Here is a 19,532-nt window from a genome sequence, read left to right as displayed (position 1 = left end):
GAAGTTTTTATTCCTTGAGACATAAAACATTTCAAACTTCCTAATTCTTCCTCATATACTCAGTGATATACTTCTGATCTGTCCACATCCTTTACCTTTGTTCTTCTCATTCACAATCATATACACACACCACCGGCCCAAATACAATGAATGTCTTATTGAAGCTAAAGATTAGACCTTTTTGGAAAGCCAGATAATTTCCCTGTGGTGTCAGCTCCATTTAGTTTACAGGAACTACACTTTTTACCAGATAATCAGCACATACTTCTGTTTTCTACTCACCTTTCTGAAACAACAGTAAAAAGCAATGAAGTACTCAAAACAGTGTTTTACTGCCAAAATGTTGTTGCTGCTGTAACTCAGTGTGAGCTAGCAGAATATGGTAATGGCCAACACCATCTATGGTACTAGATAAAAGCGAAATTTGATGAAACAAGGAAGTAGCTCAAGGGGGTACAGCTTCATGCTCACATTCAAGATGCTTTGGGAAAAAGACACCATGGCACACAGCAGACCTGTTGTTCCTAAGGTCTTGGAAAGCAATTTTCTTTTCTTCGTTCTACTTGGTTGACCTTTCTTTTTGAACATACTATATCCTCTACAGGATAGTGGTTGGGGTTCCTATGGAAAGGGTCTCTCTATGGGTTAGAATTAGCTGCGGCTGCAGATAACTGAGAAGTCAAATAACTGATTAAGCAAAATAGCTTATTGCTTCATTAAGTAAAAGAATTTCAGAAGCAGAGGTGGTTTGGTAGCTACCAAATCATCAGACTCAAGCTACTTCTACCTTGCAGTTCCATCATCCTTAGCATGTAGAGTCTACCTTCATGTTTATTTCATGGACCAATATGGCTGCTGGAGCTCTGGCCAATACGAATTCATTCCAGATAAAGGAGAAAAGGAAAAAGCTCCCCACCTTTAAAGGTCTATCCCTTGAATTTAATTCCCTCTGCTTACATCTCATCGGCCAGAATGTAGTAACATAACTGTATCTAGCTGTGGGAGAGGGAGGCTGATAGGTATATCCTTTTAGCTGAAAACATCACCAGCCTGACAAAAGCAGAGTTTTATCATTAAGGCAAAGGGGAAGCACAGTGCGATGGTTAATTTTAGGTGTCAACTTGACTGGATTCAGAAACATCTGGAGAACTGGTAAAACATTATTTCTAAGTGTGTCTTTGCGGGTGTTTCCAGAGGAGACTGATTGACATGTGAGTCCACGAACTAAGTGAAGAAGATTTTTTCTCAATGTGGGCAGGCACTACCCAGTCAGATGGTGGCCCAGATAGAACAAAAAAGACAGAGGAAAGGTGATTGTCTCCTCTCCATTTCCTAGAGGTGGGACATGTATCTTCTCCTGCCCTTGAACATCAGAGCTCCTGACTCTCCAGCCTTTGGAATCCAGGACTTACCCTAATGGCCCCCAAGGTTCTCAGGCCTTCTGCCTCAGACTGGTATTTACACCATTAGTTTCCCTGCATCTGAAGCTTTCAGACTTGTATTGTGCTGAACCATGCTGTCATTCCAGGGTTTCTAGCTTGTAGACAGCTTGTTGTGGGACTTCTCAAGCTCCATAATCATATAAACAGATTTCCCTAATCAATCCCCTCTTATCCATTCATCCATCCACTATTGGTTCTCTCTGGAGAACACAGCTAATACACACAGACTCTGGGTTAGCTGATGCTTCTCCCAGTCACCCAGTCAGTTTTAATTCTGGGCCTGAGCATGATCTCCTCCACCTCAGGGGAATCACCATTCACCAAGGAGACACAACTACTGAGCGGGCAATGGCCTTCTAGCACAGAAGAGCACCCTTGCCTAGAGCATCCCTCTGCATCCTTCCAGAAGCACTCAACATGGAAAAAGAATTCAGGCTGGCATGACCCCTAGTCCTCACCAACTCCTATTTCCCCAGCTAATCTCCACAATATACAAAGCTGTGCTCTGAAGGTACATCTGTTAAGTTTGAGAAACCAGACCACATTCTTAGAAAAACAATGTTATAAACAGCCGGGAGGTTTCTAGGTTTACCCACAAAGGCCAGTTTAACAGATAATGTAGTAGAGATGGTATTTATTTGCCATTATTGAAAGTGGGATTGTTTGGATTTTGATAAACTAGATTTTGCCTTAATGAGCTGTGGAGACAAGCCTGGATCGAGCGTGAAAGAAACAATAGCAAAGAGCAACTTATCCCTCTTCCTGACTTTGTAATCTGGCAAATGCACCCTTCAACTGTCCTCTCCCCAACAAGTAATTTGTCTTATCCCTGTGTTTTTCCACACTCCTTTCACTGTCTATCAATGGGACTATGGACCCCATTCTGAAGAACTCAGTAAGAAAAGAGGAGACATCCCACAAACCACAACATGCTCAACTGGGCCATGTCTGCTGGCAGGTGGAATCTGCCTTCTAGGATTGAGCAGTAGGGATGGGAATGGAGGGGTATTATGCATTGAATTGTGCCCCTGGAAAGTTGTTGAAGTCCTAACACCTGGTACCTTTGAATTTGACCTTATTTGGAGATAGGGTCTTTGCTGATGATCAAGGTCAGATGGGCTCATTAGGGTGGACACTAACTCAATATAACTGTGTCCTTATATAAAAAAGTGGAATTTTGACACAGGGATAGACATACAGACCAGAGAAATGTCATGTAAAGATAAAAGCAGAGATGGAGGTGATGCTTCTGCAAGCCAAGGAAAGCCAAAGATTGCCCACAAACCACCAGAAGCTAGGAGAGAGGCATGGAACAGGTTCTCCCTCATAGTCCTCAGTAGGAATCAAACCTGCAAACACTATGATCTCAGATTTCTAGCTTCTGGAATGTAAGATAATAAATTTCTATTGTTCAAGCCATGTGATTTGTGATACTTTGTCATGGCAGCCCTGGCAAACTGATCCACAAGGCAGATGGAGCATCTTCGAGCACCTTTCTGGGTCCAGCACATTGCTTCCTTTCCTCTCAAGTGTCCGTCCACATCATTGCCCACTCTCTGTCTCCACCAAGTTATTTCTCAAGCCCCTTTGGCCATCATCATTTATACACATGGGGCTCCAGCCATGCAGACTTCAGGGGTGTTTCCAGGAATATTCACTGGTTGAGAGTAAGCAGCAGGCACAGGGCCCCTCCATCCTGACAGGGATCATATACTACTATGAGCAAGAAAATGAGAAGTCAGATGCTGCTAAATTGGGTACCTAAATTTCAAAGCCTGCACATGTGATATTAACACCTGGATATGTAGCTGTCAAAGGCTTATGTAGAAATAGAAACCAACTGAGTGAAAGAACAGGACAAGTAAATAATTCCACATCTGGAGGTATTACAACTGCCCACTTCTGAGGATTCAACAAGGCCAAATATCTCAGTGTATTCTATGGGTCACTGTCTCTTAAATGTAATTCTCTGCTTCCATAACATCTCTCTTTCTTTCCTTCTCCTGGCCATCTTGCCACAGGATCTGTCTGGAAGACACAGGAAACAGAAGAGGCTATAAGAGCTGGAGAAGAAAGCCAGACCCTTTAATGATAAAAGAGAACGGGAGGAAATCTCACTTCCATGCATATCCATTCTCCAGATTTTATTTTTTTTAATTAAAAAACATAGGAAGGGAATCACATAATGAATACCCACCTACATATTAACTACCCAACTTGATAAATCATACATAAACACAGCTGAAGGCTCTGGAACTCTCTCTCATCTCAGTGCCCCTCTCTCCCCTCAGATGTAATCACTGATGTAAATTTGGTGATTATTCTCTAGCATGTCTTTATACTTTTAGTACAAAGAAAACCCACCCAAAATGATGGTGCTCCTTGGCCACAGTCCTACTATTTTCATTTGTTTTAACTCTTTCCTTTTCTTCCTTCATATAGCAAAAAAAAAAAAAAAAAAAAAAAAACCCAAAATAAAAAAAACAACAAAAAATCTATCAATGTATTCAAGCCATAGGAACAATGCTATATATATATATACACATATATACACATATATATATATACACACACATATATATAGAGAGAGCGAGAGAGAGAGAGTGTGTCTTGCTCTGTCCAGTGGCGCAATCTCAGCTAACTGCAGCCTCTGCCTCCCAGGTTCAAGCAATTCTCCTGGCTCAGGCTCCCGCGTCGCTGAGACTATCTACAGGTGCACGCCACCATGCCGGCTAATTTTTGTATTTTTAGTAGAGATGGTGTTTCACCATATTTGAACTCCTGACCTCAGGTGATCGACCCAAATCAGCTTCCCAAAGTGCTGGGATTACAGGCATGAGCCACCGCGCCCAGCCAGAACATAATTTAATTTTATTCCTATCAGCTGATATCTATTTTTCACCTGTATTATCTCACCATCACCACCACCAATGAGGCTGTGATATAAGGAATTCAAGCTAGACTAATGGAAAATAATTTGCATAGTTATCTATTTCTGGAACTCCTTAATTCATACCAGTAAATGGGAGCCTACATCACCTATGCCAAAATCTCTCCTTGACAAAAATCCCAAATGGATGAGAATTAAATTGTATTCCTTTATATAGAAGACTGGTAAAACATTAATCAGTAGTGAATCCATCACTCATCTGTTCTCATAAAGGACTTAAATGCAAAAGAAAAAAAAATGTACTAGGCTGGAAGCTCATTAAATGGAGGACTCAACATTCACCATTATATTTGGAGCATAGCATGTTCTTATTAAAAGTTGGAGCAATTTAATGTGGGAATTCAATAATTACTTGACCAATTAAAGGGTTAGTCAATGAGAGTGCTAGGCAGTAAGAGAGACACATGATTTAAAAATCACACAAAACAATATTCTATAAATATTTATGGAACACCTGTTACATGCTAGGCACAGTGCAGGGAACAAAACTCCTTACCCCTAGGGAGCCTCCCCTCCAGCAGGACAGTATATACAAACTTACATTAATGATATATCCTGAGGAACTCTGGGAAATCCTCCATGATAAATAAATCACTCTATACATCATAACTTGGCTAAGAATGGCTACAGTGCTGGTTTCTGGGGAAATCTTATAAAGCCCCAAGTGTTAAAGCAAAACAAAGAAAATCTGTTATATTCCCTAAATGAATATAGCATCTCTGTTGACTACTGGAACTTATTAAATGTGTTGCTTAGAGTGATTTCCTGCACATAAAATGTAAAAGCTTTCTTGAACCTAAACAAATATCACCAACAGCTGAAGGAAAAATGTTACCTTTTGGAATTTCATAAAATGAATTATTGAAACTGAGGAAATGTCTACATGACCACTAAAAACTGTCTAACACTTTGCTCTCCCAGCTGTTTCTGTTTAAAGATGCAGCAAATGTTGTGGGCAAGCAGAGCACTCAACTAATACACAACCGGTCAGTTACAGAAAGTACTTCCCAGCTAGAAAGAAAACGCATGCCAAGAATCAATAATTATCAAATAAGAATTTAGAAAAGAAGTCTAAAAGCACATAGAAAAACATTTGTGCCGACTATCCTACATGGTCAGATTATGGGTAAAAACTATCTTATTCTTCACATTTATGTATTTTCTGCAATACAAATACTCAGAAAAAATGATCCATGCTTTATGATCTAAGAATTTTCACAGTAAAATAAAATGTTATCCTGTTTCTTAAATGCTGAGACTGTAACACTGAAAGTACTTAAAGGAAAAATTATTTAGTGCATCAAAAGATGGAAGTAAAACTCAGTTCTCTGCTTTGTAAACTATCTTTTCCCTAAGTGATAAAATATGGGGTAATCTTAAATGCATTTTTTCTTCTCTGTATTTTCTAGTTTTTCTAAAATGGCCACCTACATGATCAATTGAAATATTTATTTTCTACAAAGACCAACTAGTCCTATTAAAATATTATAAATTCTATATTTTTACTCGAAAGATAGACCACAATAATAGGGATACACATATCAGTTTATTCTCCAAAATAATTCTTGGGCATGCCTCCGGGTTAGAATTACTTCCCTCTTCAAAAGGATCCATAGAAGTTCAAAAAGGTCAAAATGTACAAACTCTTCTGAAATTGGCTATTTCAACTGAATAGACAGGTGCCAGGCCCTCTGCCTTTCCTACTTTGTAAGCAGATCAGTACCAAATCTGATGAGTCAGGGAGATGAGATGGCAGCAAGGAGAAAATGAAACAGCAAGGTGGCTTGGTTTTTAAAATCCTATCATATGTCATTCATTGAAGGATTAAAGGGTTTTCTGATGATGGAAAAGCAACTAAACCAGGTGCCACCTAACTCTTTTACGACAGGTTTTTAAAATTCATCTTAAGATGAGCTTTTTGCTCCTTCGGTCCTGAATGCCATTTCCCAATAATTGAATGACAGCTTATGAAGCCAGAGAACAATTTGCCACATCTCTGAATCCCTTTATGTACAAGGCCAAGTTTCATCAACCCCCTTCTCCCCAAACAACTTGAAATATATGACTGTGCTGTGAGGTTAAGGTCAGCAGGCAAGGTTACAAACACAGGCAGGATGATTTCTAGAGCAGCAACCAACAGGCAAGATCTTTGCAACCTCAAGAGTCATTTAGACTAAGAAGAATCATGAGTTTGGCTACCCTTAGGTGTGAGACAGTGGAATCTGGGGGGTTACAGGAGGATGCAGATTTATGACCACAAAAAGCCAGGAAAAAGAGAACGTGATAGCCACAACCTCAGAAAGTTCTACCTACAGAAAGCACTTCCCTCACCAGTCAGTTGCATTATTTTGTTTTGTGGCAATTCTCTCAATGGCCAGCTAGACGTACTTTTTCAGCCCTCATGTTGAAGGCTCCTGTGACTAACACCTGTCTCGATTGTCTTCAGCTGACCCTTGAAGACGGGAGAGTGAGATTCCCCAATATTAACGTATCCCCAGAGGACAATGCTTTCTGCCAGACTCACATTGGGTATGAAAGCCTTTCACTACCCAGCATTTCTTTTAATCAGTTATACCGCTTTTGCGCTCATTTTACAAAGCCAGCTGGCTTTGCAGACATTAACACAAGGACTATGAAAAACTCCACTTTTTATTGTGGCCCCACAATGGGGAGCAATCCACTTCAAAGTCTGTTGAGCTCACAGGATTCTGGTGCCGAAATAGATCGCTCAGATTTTTCATTGTTCAGGCTTCCAAGGAGCCTGGCCATCTAGGAGATAAAAGAATTCTTCTGAAAGCACCATGTAAAAGAAAATATTTGTTCAGTCGCAGTGCCCCCAACAAATGTGATCTTCTGCTCCACAGCTGGACGTCTGAGAAGATGAAAATGAAGGGGCCTTAACAGATACGGTGGAGACCTGGTCAGATAAATTGGAGGTTGGGGAACATGTGCCGCCCTAAATTGGAGAATGCTGAGGTGCTCTCCTTCCTGTGAATATCCTACTCATTCTTACAAAATGTTCCACACCTCAGGATGGCATTAAGAAGAAATCCTTTGACTTTTTTTCACTACTGAATTCAACTGCAATTATATTTAAAATATCTTTATTTTCCATTACTTTGATGGCTTCACTTTTGAAGTTTTCTATTCATACATCTCAATAGTCCTATCCATTTCTAAGCAATAGTAAGCTGGTCTTTAACAAAGGCAACACTAGAAGAGACAGTATATATTTTTTGCAAGTAGTTATTTCATTCATTAGAATTTGTGTCATTTTTAGCAGAAATGAGATGAGGATGAGGAGAAGAGGATGACATTTAAACATTTAGATGTATACAAGTATTGGGGGATTCGTAACTAGGGACCAAATTCAATGTGTCACTTTAAAAGATAGTCCTTTGACATGACTTAACCTGGAGGTTACATGCAGCTGGCAGTACATGTCACCAGCTCACAATAGGTTCCCAAAGGAAAGAGGCTGCTATTTCTCTTTAAGGCACAGAGAATAAGGGTCACTGACTACTGACCCAATGGCTTCATCTCAATAAATGGAGCAGTCTCAACTCATCTCTTAATAGCAAGAAGACATGATACCAGGGAAGACGAGCACTTAGGTCACAATTACAGCTAATTTACAATTTCCACAGTGAGCCCAGAAACAGAGTGGGTCCGTATTCCAAAAGAACCGCATCCTCTCTTGGGATGCTACACTTTCCCACTGACAGATCTGTTTAAAATTTCAGCAATATGGAAGTCCCGCAGAGGCACTGAATCTGCTGTGTCAGTAATTTGCTACCTCCTGTGTGTGGGAGGCTTAACATACTCTACCAGTGGACTAAGGCAAAATAAAGATGAAAGACTGGTGGCATTTCATTCTGAGACAATTTAAGATGGTACCAAATACATGAAGGTATTATTGAATAAAGGCAGCATTTTCACGAGAAGATATTATTATTTAATTAGAACATTACATGAAGTTACATTTTACCTTGGCCATTTGTACACAAACTTTACAAGTCTTAAAATGATAATTGATGTATGCAAAACATTAATCTTGATTCATTGTTTTCTTTTGAGATGGGGTCTCACTCTGTCACTCAGGCTGAAGTGCAGTGGAATGATCTAGGATCACTGCAACCTTTGCCTCCCAGACTCAAGCCATCCTCCCACCTCAGCCTCCTGAGTAGCTGGGATTACAGGCGTGCGCCACCATACCAGCTAATTTTTTGTACTTTTTAGTAGAGATGAGGTTTCACCATGTTGGCCAGGCTCGTCTCGAATTCCTGAGCTCAAGTGATTTGCCCAACTCAGCCTTCCAAAGTGCTGGGATTTCAGGTGTGAGCCACTGTGTCTGGCCGCACTTTTAATTTTTAGTTGTACTATTTTTTCATCTTTTATAATGTCACATAAGGGTTTTATTTCAGTTTGATACAAATTAAGAATGCCTCTGACGAAGGTGGGCTGCAGTTTACCTCACCTCATTAGGTCCAGGAGTGATGTCCCCGGCCTTTACGGAGTGCTGCTTTGAACATGAGACCTGAAAATTTTTGGAGGTATATTATTGTTTTCTAGTCAGCACAGAATACTCATTTGCTTAGTATCCTTATGTCAGACTTAGGGGCTCTAACCTAACCTTAGTTGATTCATTTAAATCAACATACATGATATTTTTTTTAACCCAATGCTGCAGTTTTAGGGCAACCCCCTTGCCACCCCACCTTATTCTTCAAGTCATGTGAACATTATTTTATTATTCTAGTGCATCCCAACTTATCACTTTGTACCCTCTAATCATAAGTGGCTTTTTGGGTGTCCTAGTCCACTGCAGCTGCTGTGATTTTTCTGGCTTTGGGAATAATAAACTCCACAGTCACAGCACTGTCTGCGCACTCCAATCCTCACTCCAACCCCCAGGCTTTCTGGTTGTTTATGTTCACTTGTTTCACAAAAACAGAAAAGTTCTCTATTCTAATGTAAACGACTCTATCTTCCAGAGTCATTAGAAATTAAGCAGCCCTGGAACAAATTCAAGGGTTAAATATAAGTATTACAAAAGAAAGATTTTCACGCCTGTAATCCCAGCACTTTGGGAGGCTGAGGCAGGTGGATCACCTGAGGTACGGAGTTCAAGGCCAGCCTGACCAATACGGAGAAACCCCGTCTCTACTAAAAACACAAAAACTAGCCAGGTGTGGCGGTGCATGCCTGTAATCCCAGCTACTCGGGAGGCTGAGGCAAGAGAATCGCTTGAACTCGGAAGGCGGAGGTTGCGGTGAGCCAAGATCATGCCATTGCACTCCAGCCTGGGCAACAAGAGCAAAACTTCATCTCAAAAAAAAAAAAAAGAAAAGAAAAGAAACATTCAATGTTTCAATGTAGGTATTAAAAGAGAAACACATTTATAACACTTAAATGCAAGTATTATAAAAGAAACAGGTGTTAATCTTACAATACCTGTTATATAGTGATTTTACTGTTTTTAAATCTGATTCTACTTGTATTTTAAAACAATTTTACCTTAAAATTAACAATGTGGAATTTACACAGATACACAGAGTTATATTTAAAATATACTCTTTTTTTTATATTTATCAACTCTGTCAATTTTGATAATGATTAAAATGAGTGTGGGAAACACAATTTAAGTTGCTCAAAATGCAGCTTATTTGAAAATACTGGAAACACAATATGCCTTTTATTTAGCAATAGTTTGCATCATTTGTCACCTCTGAATACATCATGATTGACTCTTGGCTTTTTGAGAGGTTTAACTTGTTAAAATGGCTTATAATTACCATTTCCTCTTTGCTACTTAAATTTTCACTACTGGCCACCAGAAGTTACCTCAATTTGGTTCATCTGCTCAACCTCCACACATCCTTGAAAGCATCCTTGTTAGAGAGAGAGAGAGAGAAACAAAGAGACAGAGAGAGAAACAGAGAGAGAGAGAGAATTCCAAAAACAAAGAAAATGTTCCAACAAAATTCTGCCTATTTCAATCATGACATCCAGTTATGTTCCAAAAACAGTCCTGATGACCTTTAGTGGAGAATAATATTAGAGACCAAAATCAGGGTAAATAAAGTGCCTATTAGTTTTTTATATGACTACTAGAGAAGGTAACTGTTATCACTTTTTTTTTTTTTCTGTGATGGAGTCTTGCTGTGTTGCCCAGGCTGGAGTGCAGTGGCTTGATCTCGGTGCACTGCAACCTCCGCTTCCTGGGTTCAAGCAATTCTCCTGCCTCAGCCTCCCAAGTAGCTGAGATTACGGGCACGTGCCACCACGCCTAGATAGTTTTTTGCATTTTTAGTAGAGACAGGGTTCAACATGTTGGGCAGGCTGGTCACGAATTCCCGACCTTAAGTGATCTGCTCATCTTGGCCTCCCAAAGTTCTGGGATTACAGGTGTGAGCCACCATGCCCAGCCTGTTTATTACCTTCTTTTGAATGAGATGGAAAAATTGTTTTGATTTAGTAAAGATGATAAGTTCATATGGAAGATTTCAGTTTAACTCTATGTGGACTGTCCTTTTTTGGTCTTAATGCAAATAATTTCCCCTTCTTTTCTAATTATCATCTTTAATATTCATATACATGCAAGAAAGTGCTATATCAATCTATTTCTGTGAATTATACTACTATTAAAATTAGAAGGAATCTCCATTTTTTTTCTCTTTTTGAGACAGCGTCTTGCTCTGTCACCCAGGCTGGAGTGCAGTGGCATGATCTCGGCTCACTGCAACCTCCACCTCCCAGATTTAAGCAACTCTCCCATCTCAGCCTCCCAAGTAGCTGGGATTACAGGCACGTGTCACCATGCCTGGCCAATTTTTGTGTTTTTAATAGAGACGGGGTTTCACCATGTTGGCCAGGCTGGTCACGAACAAAATCTCAATTTTTAAAACAATTTTATTTTATCTAAGTATGTCATTAATATATACCATTCATTATATATACACCATTCATTAATATATACCAATCATTTCACCATTTTATTTTTGGCTACAGAACAAACTAATAATTTTTTCTACTTCATCAAGTAAACATAGGTAGAACCTACATGGGGATGTCCTTCTACTTCCATAAGTAAAATAGAGACCTCACATTTGTTTGTCTTCATTTGTAAGCTAAAATTACCATGATTTTAATCCGAGTTTTAGTATTTAGCTCCAATATTTCAGATGCCTTTAGAAAACACAAGGTATTTATTACTTTAGTATTATACCAGCTAATGAATTTCAAAAGAAATTAAGAATGTCAGTAAAACAATTAATATTATATTAATACAGTGTAAATTAAAAAGAATGGTCAAAAGCTATCAAATACCAGAAAACTTTATCCACAGTTTCAAGTGTGACAATTTCTGAAGTCCATGTAATATTCAACATTAAGCTTAAAAATAATTAAATCATAAAAGATTCCAAAGTACATGGTTTATTGTACATTTCAGTTATAGTTCTTTGTTCACATCATATTTACAAATCTCTCAACCAGTCCAGATATGGGTATACTTCATAATTTGGTACATAAACAGACATACAAAACTAGAAACTTACATTCGTTGAAAACTTTAACCCCTTAAGCTTTAATGCAATAATTTAATTATTGATAATTAAAAAGTTATGGCTGTATCCCAATATTTGTATCTTGGCATAACTGTGCAATCATCACAGAGATAAAGTAAATCACATTTAAATAATTAAAACTGACAGAATTAATCTTTAGTTTCTCAGTAAATATTCTTCCAGTTAGTGGCATCAGGTAAAGAGATCCCCACATTGAGGAATATTAAATATTTGGTTCTATTTATTGAGTAGTGTTGTATTACCTTTCATTTTAAAACATTTAGGATAAAACTCCTTCAATTTAAAATTTTTAGTTGAACCAGAACAATGTGGAAAAATAACTGACTAAAAAAAGTCATGAAAGTATGAAAGGAGAGTGAAGGAGAACTTACCAGAAATTATACGTCACTAGAAAAGCCAGTGTATTCAAAACAGAATGGTGTTGGCACAGAAACAGACAGATAGGAGCAGAATAGACAGTCCAGAAATAGTTCCAAATATATATGGCATCTTTATATGTGACAAGGACAACAATTCAATCCTATGAAAAATAAAGTTTCTTGTATTAACTAGGACTTAAGTAACTGGTCATCCATCTAGGGAAAAAAAAAAGAAAGAGAATCCTACCTCATCTCGTGTAAAAAATTTTAAGTTGAAGATTGAATGTTTTTTTAAAATGGTGAGAAAATTTAAGAGAATATCTGCATGACCTTGGGGTGGACAATACCACTCTGAGCAAAACAAATAATTCAGCAGCAATAAAGAAAAAGACATATTTGATTAAATAATAATTAACAATTTCATTTGGCAAAAGACATCATAAACAGATAAAAACTGCAAAGAGTTGCACGCATACAAGAACAGATTAATACTTTCATGTAAGAGTTTGTAGAAACTGAAAAACACTACTAAATGGAAAAATGGGCAGTGAAAATGAGCATGAAATGAAGAAAAGAGAAATGTAAATGAACAGTAAACATATGAAAATATACTCAACACCAGTGATAGTGAAGGAAATGCAATTTAAAGTAATGACCATGCGTAATAAGGTTGGAAAGAATTAAGGGCAGTGGCATCCAGTGCTGGTGAGAATGTAGGAAATGGGCATTCTTATGTGTGAAGGTGATTTGCTATTCTTTTGGGTAAAGTGATAGCTATTAAAATTAGAAATACACCTACCGTTTGACCAAGCAATTCCACTTCTGGGAATCTATCCTATAGGAAAAAAAGGACCAGTACGTAAGGATATAGGTACAAAAATGTTTATTGCAGCATTGTTTGTTGTGGGGAGGGGAGAAAGGGAGTACTGAAAACAACAAGAATGTCAGTTAATAGGAAAATGGTTAAATAAAATGTGGTATATCTATAATGTAGAACATAATATAATTATTAAAATAAATCTGATAAATTTGTATCTACTGACTTGGCAGACTGATAAGGTGACAAAAGAAAATCGAAGAGTGGGTGTTTAACATTCTTGTTTAAGACAGGTAGTAGCAACAACTGCAATGAATCAAGGTACGCAAATGTACCTGCACCTATATGCACATGAAGCGAAGAATGGAAGAATACACACCAGTCTAACAATGACTGCCTAAGGTTGTGGATAGAGACAGGGATTGGAAGGGATGGGGATTATTTACTTCCTCTTTGTATATCTTTGTGCTGTTTCACTAGTTACTATGATCACAATAGTAATTTCATAATTTTCAAAACTGTTATTAACTTTTATAAATGGTAGTACAGTAGTATTTCTATACATTCATCTTTAGTAAAACAGTAGTAAATGAACAAACATTTTTTGCCTATGCCAGTCTCACCATTGTGTTCAGTTGGGGCTACTTGCTTAATATCCATTCCATCTCTCTCTCCCCTCTGTGTATCAGTCATGTAGTTTGGGTGGAACTGACTACACTCCATTTCCAAGGACTCCTGAACGCGCTAAGCTACTGCTCTACACCAGAAATACAATTCAGAGCCACTTATACAATTTAAAATTTTCTAGTAGTCACATTAACAGGTTAACATAATTTTAATAACATTTAACCCAATATATCCACAAATACTATCATTTCAGCATGCTATTAACATAAGAATTACTAATGAGATATTTCGCATTCTTTTTCTGGATCTCAGTTTTGACTATCCGCATTGCAAGAGCTTGAGAGCCACATGTGGCTAGCGGCTACTGCACTGGACAGCGCAGGTCTAAGCTAAAGATGGCAATGCTAGAAACACTCCCACGTTCAGGATTAAACACATAATTTAAAATGGTCCAATTGAAGAGAAACCCATAATGGTAAGAGACGAAAATTTCTTCTTCTTCCATTAACTCTGGAAACTGCGGGCAGACACTGAGGGATGAGTCAGGAAGGAAGCCTGCAGCCAGTGCAGAAGGACCTGTGTCCCTGAGACAGCACTGAGCCTCGGGACCAGCGTCCGCGTGCAGCCTCAACTGTTTAGTTACACAGCTAACAATGCTTTCCTCCAATCACTTTGAGTTAGGTTTTCTATTACTTGTATCGAAAAGTACACTCATTGACAAACTCATCTATGGACAGTGTCACATCCAAAGATAATGATTTTCTTAAGTACACTAGTTCAAATGCTAAAATTTTCTTCCAATTACTTTTAGTCAAGCTATTCTTTTGTTAAACTAGCTTTATTTGATAACCTTTTTTAGAAATCTTCTGAAAATATCCCCAAAGAAGAGTCCCACAGACTAATTTCTTATCAATCCAGGGAAACATCCCAGTCACTATACAAGAGAACAAATATTTCTCCTCAGAAGAAAACATGAAATCTCAGAGCAACCAATCAGCTCTCATTCCACCTTCCTTTTTTTTTTTCTTTTTGAGATGGAGTCTCACTCTGAGGCCCAGGCTGGAATGCAGTGGTGCGATCTCAGCTCACTGCTACCTCCGCCTCCCGGGTTCCAGTGATTCTCCCGCATCAGCCTCCTGAATCGCTGGGATTACAAGTGTGCACCACCACATGCCCGGCTAATTTTTGTATTTTTAGGTGAGACAGGCTGGTTTCCAACTCCTGACCTCAAGTAATCCACCCGCCTCTGCCTCCCAAAGTGCTGGGATTACAGGCGTGAGCCACCTCGCCGGGCCTCTGCCTTCTTTTCTGATTCTCACTCTCCAGACCTGAGTTTCTCATCCTTGGCACTACTGACATTTTGGGCAGATAATTCTTTGGGGTTGTCTTGTTCACTGTAGGTGTTTAGAAGTATCCCTGACCTCTCTCCACTAGAAGACAGTGGGAGAAACCCTGGTCCCCAAATAGTTGTGACAACCAAAAAGGTCTCTAGATATTGTCAAATGTCATCTTTGGGGGTAAAATCACCCCCAGTTGAGACCCACTGTCCTAGACAAGCAATCAGTTCAAGTATAACCGACCTTCATTGTTGTATCAGACTCAGGCATTGTAGCAATCATTAAAGCATGATGTCACCCTCTGTGTCCCCTGCATCACAACATTTTGGACCCATGGTCCTCTCCCCAGCCACGGAACCTCCTCTGGTCACACTCTTCCTCTTCTACCTCCTCTCTATGCTAAGCGTGAGCTCTCCATTATAGTTCTTTCTAGAAGAAATGTGGCTAGTTCCTTCTGACTTCAGCTTCAAATCATTACTTGAGCTACTCCCTGAACCACCCACCCAACTACATCCCTTGCACTTCTCTGAGGGGCTTTTTGGACAAAGTATTTGCTAATTTATGATCACTCATTCCTCAACCCAAACTCCCCAGCCTGGTCCTTCGCCTCCATCAACACACCTGGGGGCCATTCCATCCCATCTTTCCACACTGTATCAGCTTACACACTGTCCTCTTTAATCCATCTCTAAGACTAGAATTTCAGTACAAATACTGGTCAACTTTTCAAAGCTCCTCAGGTTGATCTATGGATTCAATATGATTTCAATAAAAATATCAACAGGCTTTTTTTTGTAGAAGCTGACAAACTGATTCTACAATTAAAACAACTAGAATAGCCAAAACAACTTTGAAAAAAGATGAACAAAGTTGGAATACTAATGCTTCTGAGATCAAGACTTATTATAAAGCTCTAATAATCAAGATGGTAGATTGATATGAAGACAAATCAATGAAATATAAAGTCTGTAAATGGAAACACAAATACACAAACAACTAATTTTTGACAAAAGTTCAAAGCATTTCAGTGGAGAAAAAACAGCCTGTTCAACAAGTGGTGCGGGAACAATTAGAGACGTGTATGCAGAAAGCAACTTCAATCCATATCTCACCCCCATGTATAAAAATCAACACATTAATCATAGACCTAATGTACAATCTAAAACTATAAAACTTTTGGAAGAAAACATAGGAGAAAACCTCTGTGACCTTGGATTAGGCAAAGATGGCTTAGATCCAACACCAAAAGCATTTAAAGAACGAATAAAGCTTTTGCTCTTCAATAGATGCTATAAAGAGAATAAAAACACAAGCCACAGGCTGGGAGAAAACATTTAAAGATCACATATATCAGGTTTATTTATAATGGCCAAAAGCTATAAATAACCCAAATGTCCAGTGGCAAGAGACTAATGAAACTGACACAGTCAGTCAATAGGATATTACTTAGCAAAAAACCCTAATAAATGATCGACATATGCTATGACATGGATGAATCTCAAAATAATTACGCTGAGTGAGAAGCCAGGCCTGAAACAAGGGTGCATACAATATCACTCTAGTTATGCAAAATAAAAAAAAAAATGCAAACTAGTTTTAGGGATGGAAAGCATTAGTAGTTGCCTGGTTGGGGATGTGGGGGTGGGGAAGCAATGACAAAGGGGCAGGAGAAAACTTCTGGGGGAGATGAGTATTTTATTATCTTGACTGTGCTGGTGGTTTCACGAGTGTATACACATATCAATTTATGAAACTGTGCACTTTAAATTATGTACAGTTTATTGTATGCCAATGATGTCTCAATAATGCTTTTTTAAGAGAGAAATGCAATGCTAGCTATTGGGGAAAACCTCACTACCATACCATGTAGAGACAGATGAAATTGGTTCATACTACTTGGGAATCCATGAAAGGAAGCAGTTTTAGAGGTTTTGTTTTGTGATTTTAAACTCCTCTGTGGGTTAACACAAACAGAAGTCACAATTCTTGGGTACATGAACATAATACAGCCTAGATGATATTAAATAGTAGATGTGGTGTGTGTCGGGAGGGAAAGACTTAGACCCCTACGAAAACCAATTTAAAGTGTCTTTGCTTTAATTCTCCTTTTAAGTGCCTCCCAAGACAATCACCACCATCATCTTAAAGGTATGTCTGACCAACATCTTTCAGCAGAAAAAAAAAAAAAAAAAAAGAAAAAAAAAAAAAAAAAAAAAAAAAAAAAAAAAAAAAAAGCTAAGTGGCCTGAATTCTCAAAGATAATAATCAAATAATATGCTTTTAACCAGGTGTTTGATGGCATTTCTCCCCATGATTCTATCAAATTCAACTACATCTACATACATATTGGTAGTGCCTTAGAAATCCACCTTAAAAAGCCAACACTATTCCTCTAAGACATGAAACCGGTGTAGTGATCTATTAATTTCATTCCAGTGTATGATGTCAAGTGCATTTTAAAAATATACTTCATTGCTTCCAAGTGCTTCTTTAATCCACAAGGACTGGTTTTAGCATTTAAGCTAATTTATTCTAGACATAAAAGAACCTTCTGCTGGCCGGGCACGGTGGCTCAAGCCTGTAATCCCAGCACTTTGGAGGCCGACGACAGGGCGGCATCACAAGGTCCAGGAGATCGAGACCATCCCTCCGGCTAGACACGGTGAAACCGTCTCTACTAAAAATACGCAAAAACTAGCTGGGCGACGGTGGGCAACAGGCGCACTATAGTGCCCAGCTACTCGGGAGGGCTGAGGCAGGAGACATGCGTAACACCCCGGGAGGCGGAGCTTCAGTAGCCTGAGATCTGGCCACTGCACTCCAGTCCGCGGCGGAGCAGAGCGAGACTGCTGCCCTCAAAAAAAAAAAAAAAAAAAAACAAAATAAAAAAAAAAAAAAAAAAAAAAAAAAACAAAAAAAAACTTCTGCTTATTCTTGCAGATAATTGATTCTTGATTTGTTAAGGTACTAAACACTATGGTTTATGTGCTGACATACAAACCCCCTGGTAAACTCACTCATGTGCCCCACACAAAGCAAACTTGAATGTCTATTGCCTAGGGAGAGGGGTCAAAAGGAGCTGAGAAAGGAGCAGAACTCTCCCTTACTTTGTCCTGCTGCTAGTCCAGTGGGAAGGTCCTACTCTCCCTGCAATTAACATTACCACTTGTTCCACAGCAGCCGCACATGGAAGGCACACAGTACCAATTTCTCAAATCAAATGCCCTCCTCAATTTCCTAAAAATAAAATAAATCTAGAAGATAATCTCTGCCTCAAAGCTGACCCCTCTAAGTAAAAGCACATACCACCCCCCCCAAAAACAATGAAAGACTGCACTGGAAAATCAGGGTTTAGGAAGAGTTAGGCACTCAATGCTAATGTTACCAAAAGGTTAATCCCATTGATCTATGACACACCAAAAGTTAAAAATCATTTTTTCTGCACAATAAAGAGCACAAAGCATAAGCTAAATTAGTATTTTCTGACAAAGAACATCTTCACATAAACATCTACAAAATATGTAAATATTTCTTGAAAGATTACTTTATATTTCTACAATATACATGTTTAAATTCATTCATTTATTTATTTTTTAGAGACAGGGTTCCACTCTGTTACCTAGGCTAAAGTGCAGGCACATGATCACAGCACCTCAAACTCCTGGGTTCAAGCAATCCTCCCGCATCAGCCTCCCTAGTAGCTAGGACTATAGATACATGCCCAGCTAACTTTTTCTGTTTTTTTTGTAGTTGTTGTTGTTGTTGTTTTTTGTTTTTTTTTTTGTTTTGTTTTGTTTTGTCTTTTTTTGTAGAGACAGGGTCTCGTTATTTTGCCCAGGCTGGTTTCCAACTCCAGACTTCAAGCAATCCCCCTGTCTTGGCCTCTACAAGTGCTGGCATTATAGGAATGAGCCACTGCACCCGGCCTGAATTTATTATTAGAATTTGCAGTCTAAAAAAAGTTTTAAATGTGTCTGTCTATGCTAGGTCAGATTCCTGCCACCCATTTCCACATGCAAATCAAACACATAGACTGTAATCAATAAAACTTTTTCCTCTCATGCAAATGTGTTCACAGAACTATCTGCAGAGAATTTTCTTATGGTGCTGGTCAAAAGTTAAGTGAGTGATGTGCGGGATGAAGCAGAGCTCACACAGTCACTGGGAGGAAGCGTGCAGTTACTGGCATTTCCATGGGTTTGTCTCATGTTCCTATACTTAAGCATGGGAAAGCCCTCAACATCATCCCAAAAGAGGTGATGTCATAAAACAACCTATTAAAAGAAAACATGGGCCTGGTGCAGTGGCTCACGCCTGTAATCCCAACACTTTGGGAGGCTGAGGTGGGCAGATCACGAGGTCAAGAGATCGAGACCATCCTGGACAATATGGTGAAACCCTGTCTCTACTA

At 38.8% G+C, this 19,532-nt stretch overlaps 1 protein-coding gene across 7 annotated transcripts in view; it reads right to left on the bottom strand.

Annotated features, from left to right (window-relative positions):
- The window catches only part of MAST4 (microtubule associated serine/threonine kinase family member 4), a 589,801-nt gene that overhangs the window by 251,825 nt on the left and 318,444 nt on the right, over window positions 1–19,532 (bottom strand). For 2 of the 7 annotated variants that reach the window (XM_017852851.1, XM_017852848.1), the window contains one exon: window positions 13,140–13,175. The exons of 4 other annotated variants lie outside the window; for them this stretch is intronic. In XM_017852851.1, the coding sequence (XP_017708340.1) occupies window positions 13,140–13,175 (36 nt within the window). Of the gene's footprint in view, window positions 1–8,869; window positions 8,914–13,139; window positions 13,176–19,532 lie in introns of those variants that run through there. One more of the 7 variants, XM_017852855.1, reaches the window with a different exon arrangement.

Source organism: Rhinopithecus bieti, unplaced genomic scaffold, assembly GCF_001698545.2.
Source record: "Rhinopithecus bieti isolate Rb0 unplaced genomic scaffold, ASM169854v2 scaffold_34958, whole genome shotgun sequence".
Taxonomy (NCBI): Eukaryota; Metazoa; Chordata; class Mammalia; order Primates; family Cercopithecidae; genus Rhinopithecus; species Rhinopithecus bieti.
The sequence above is the reverse complement of the archived record's forward strand: the minus strand, read 5'-3'. Positions and strand labels throughout refer to the sequence as shown.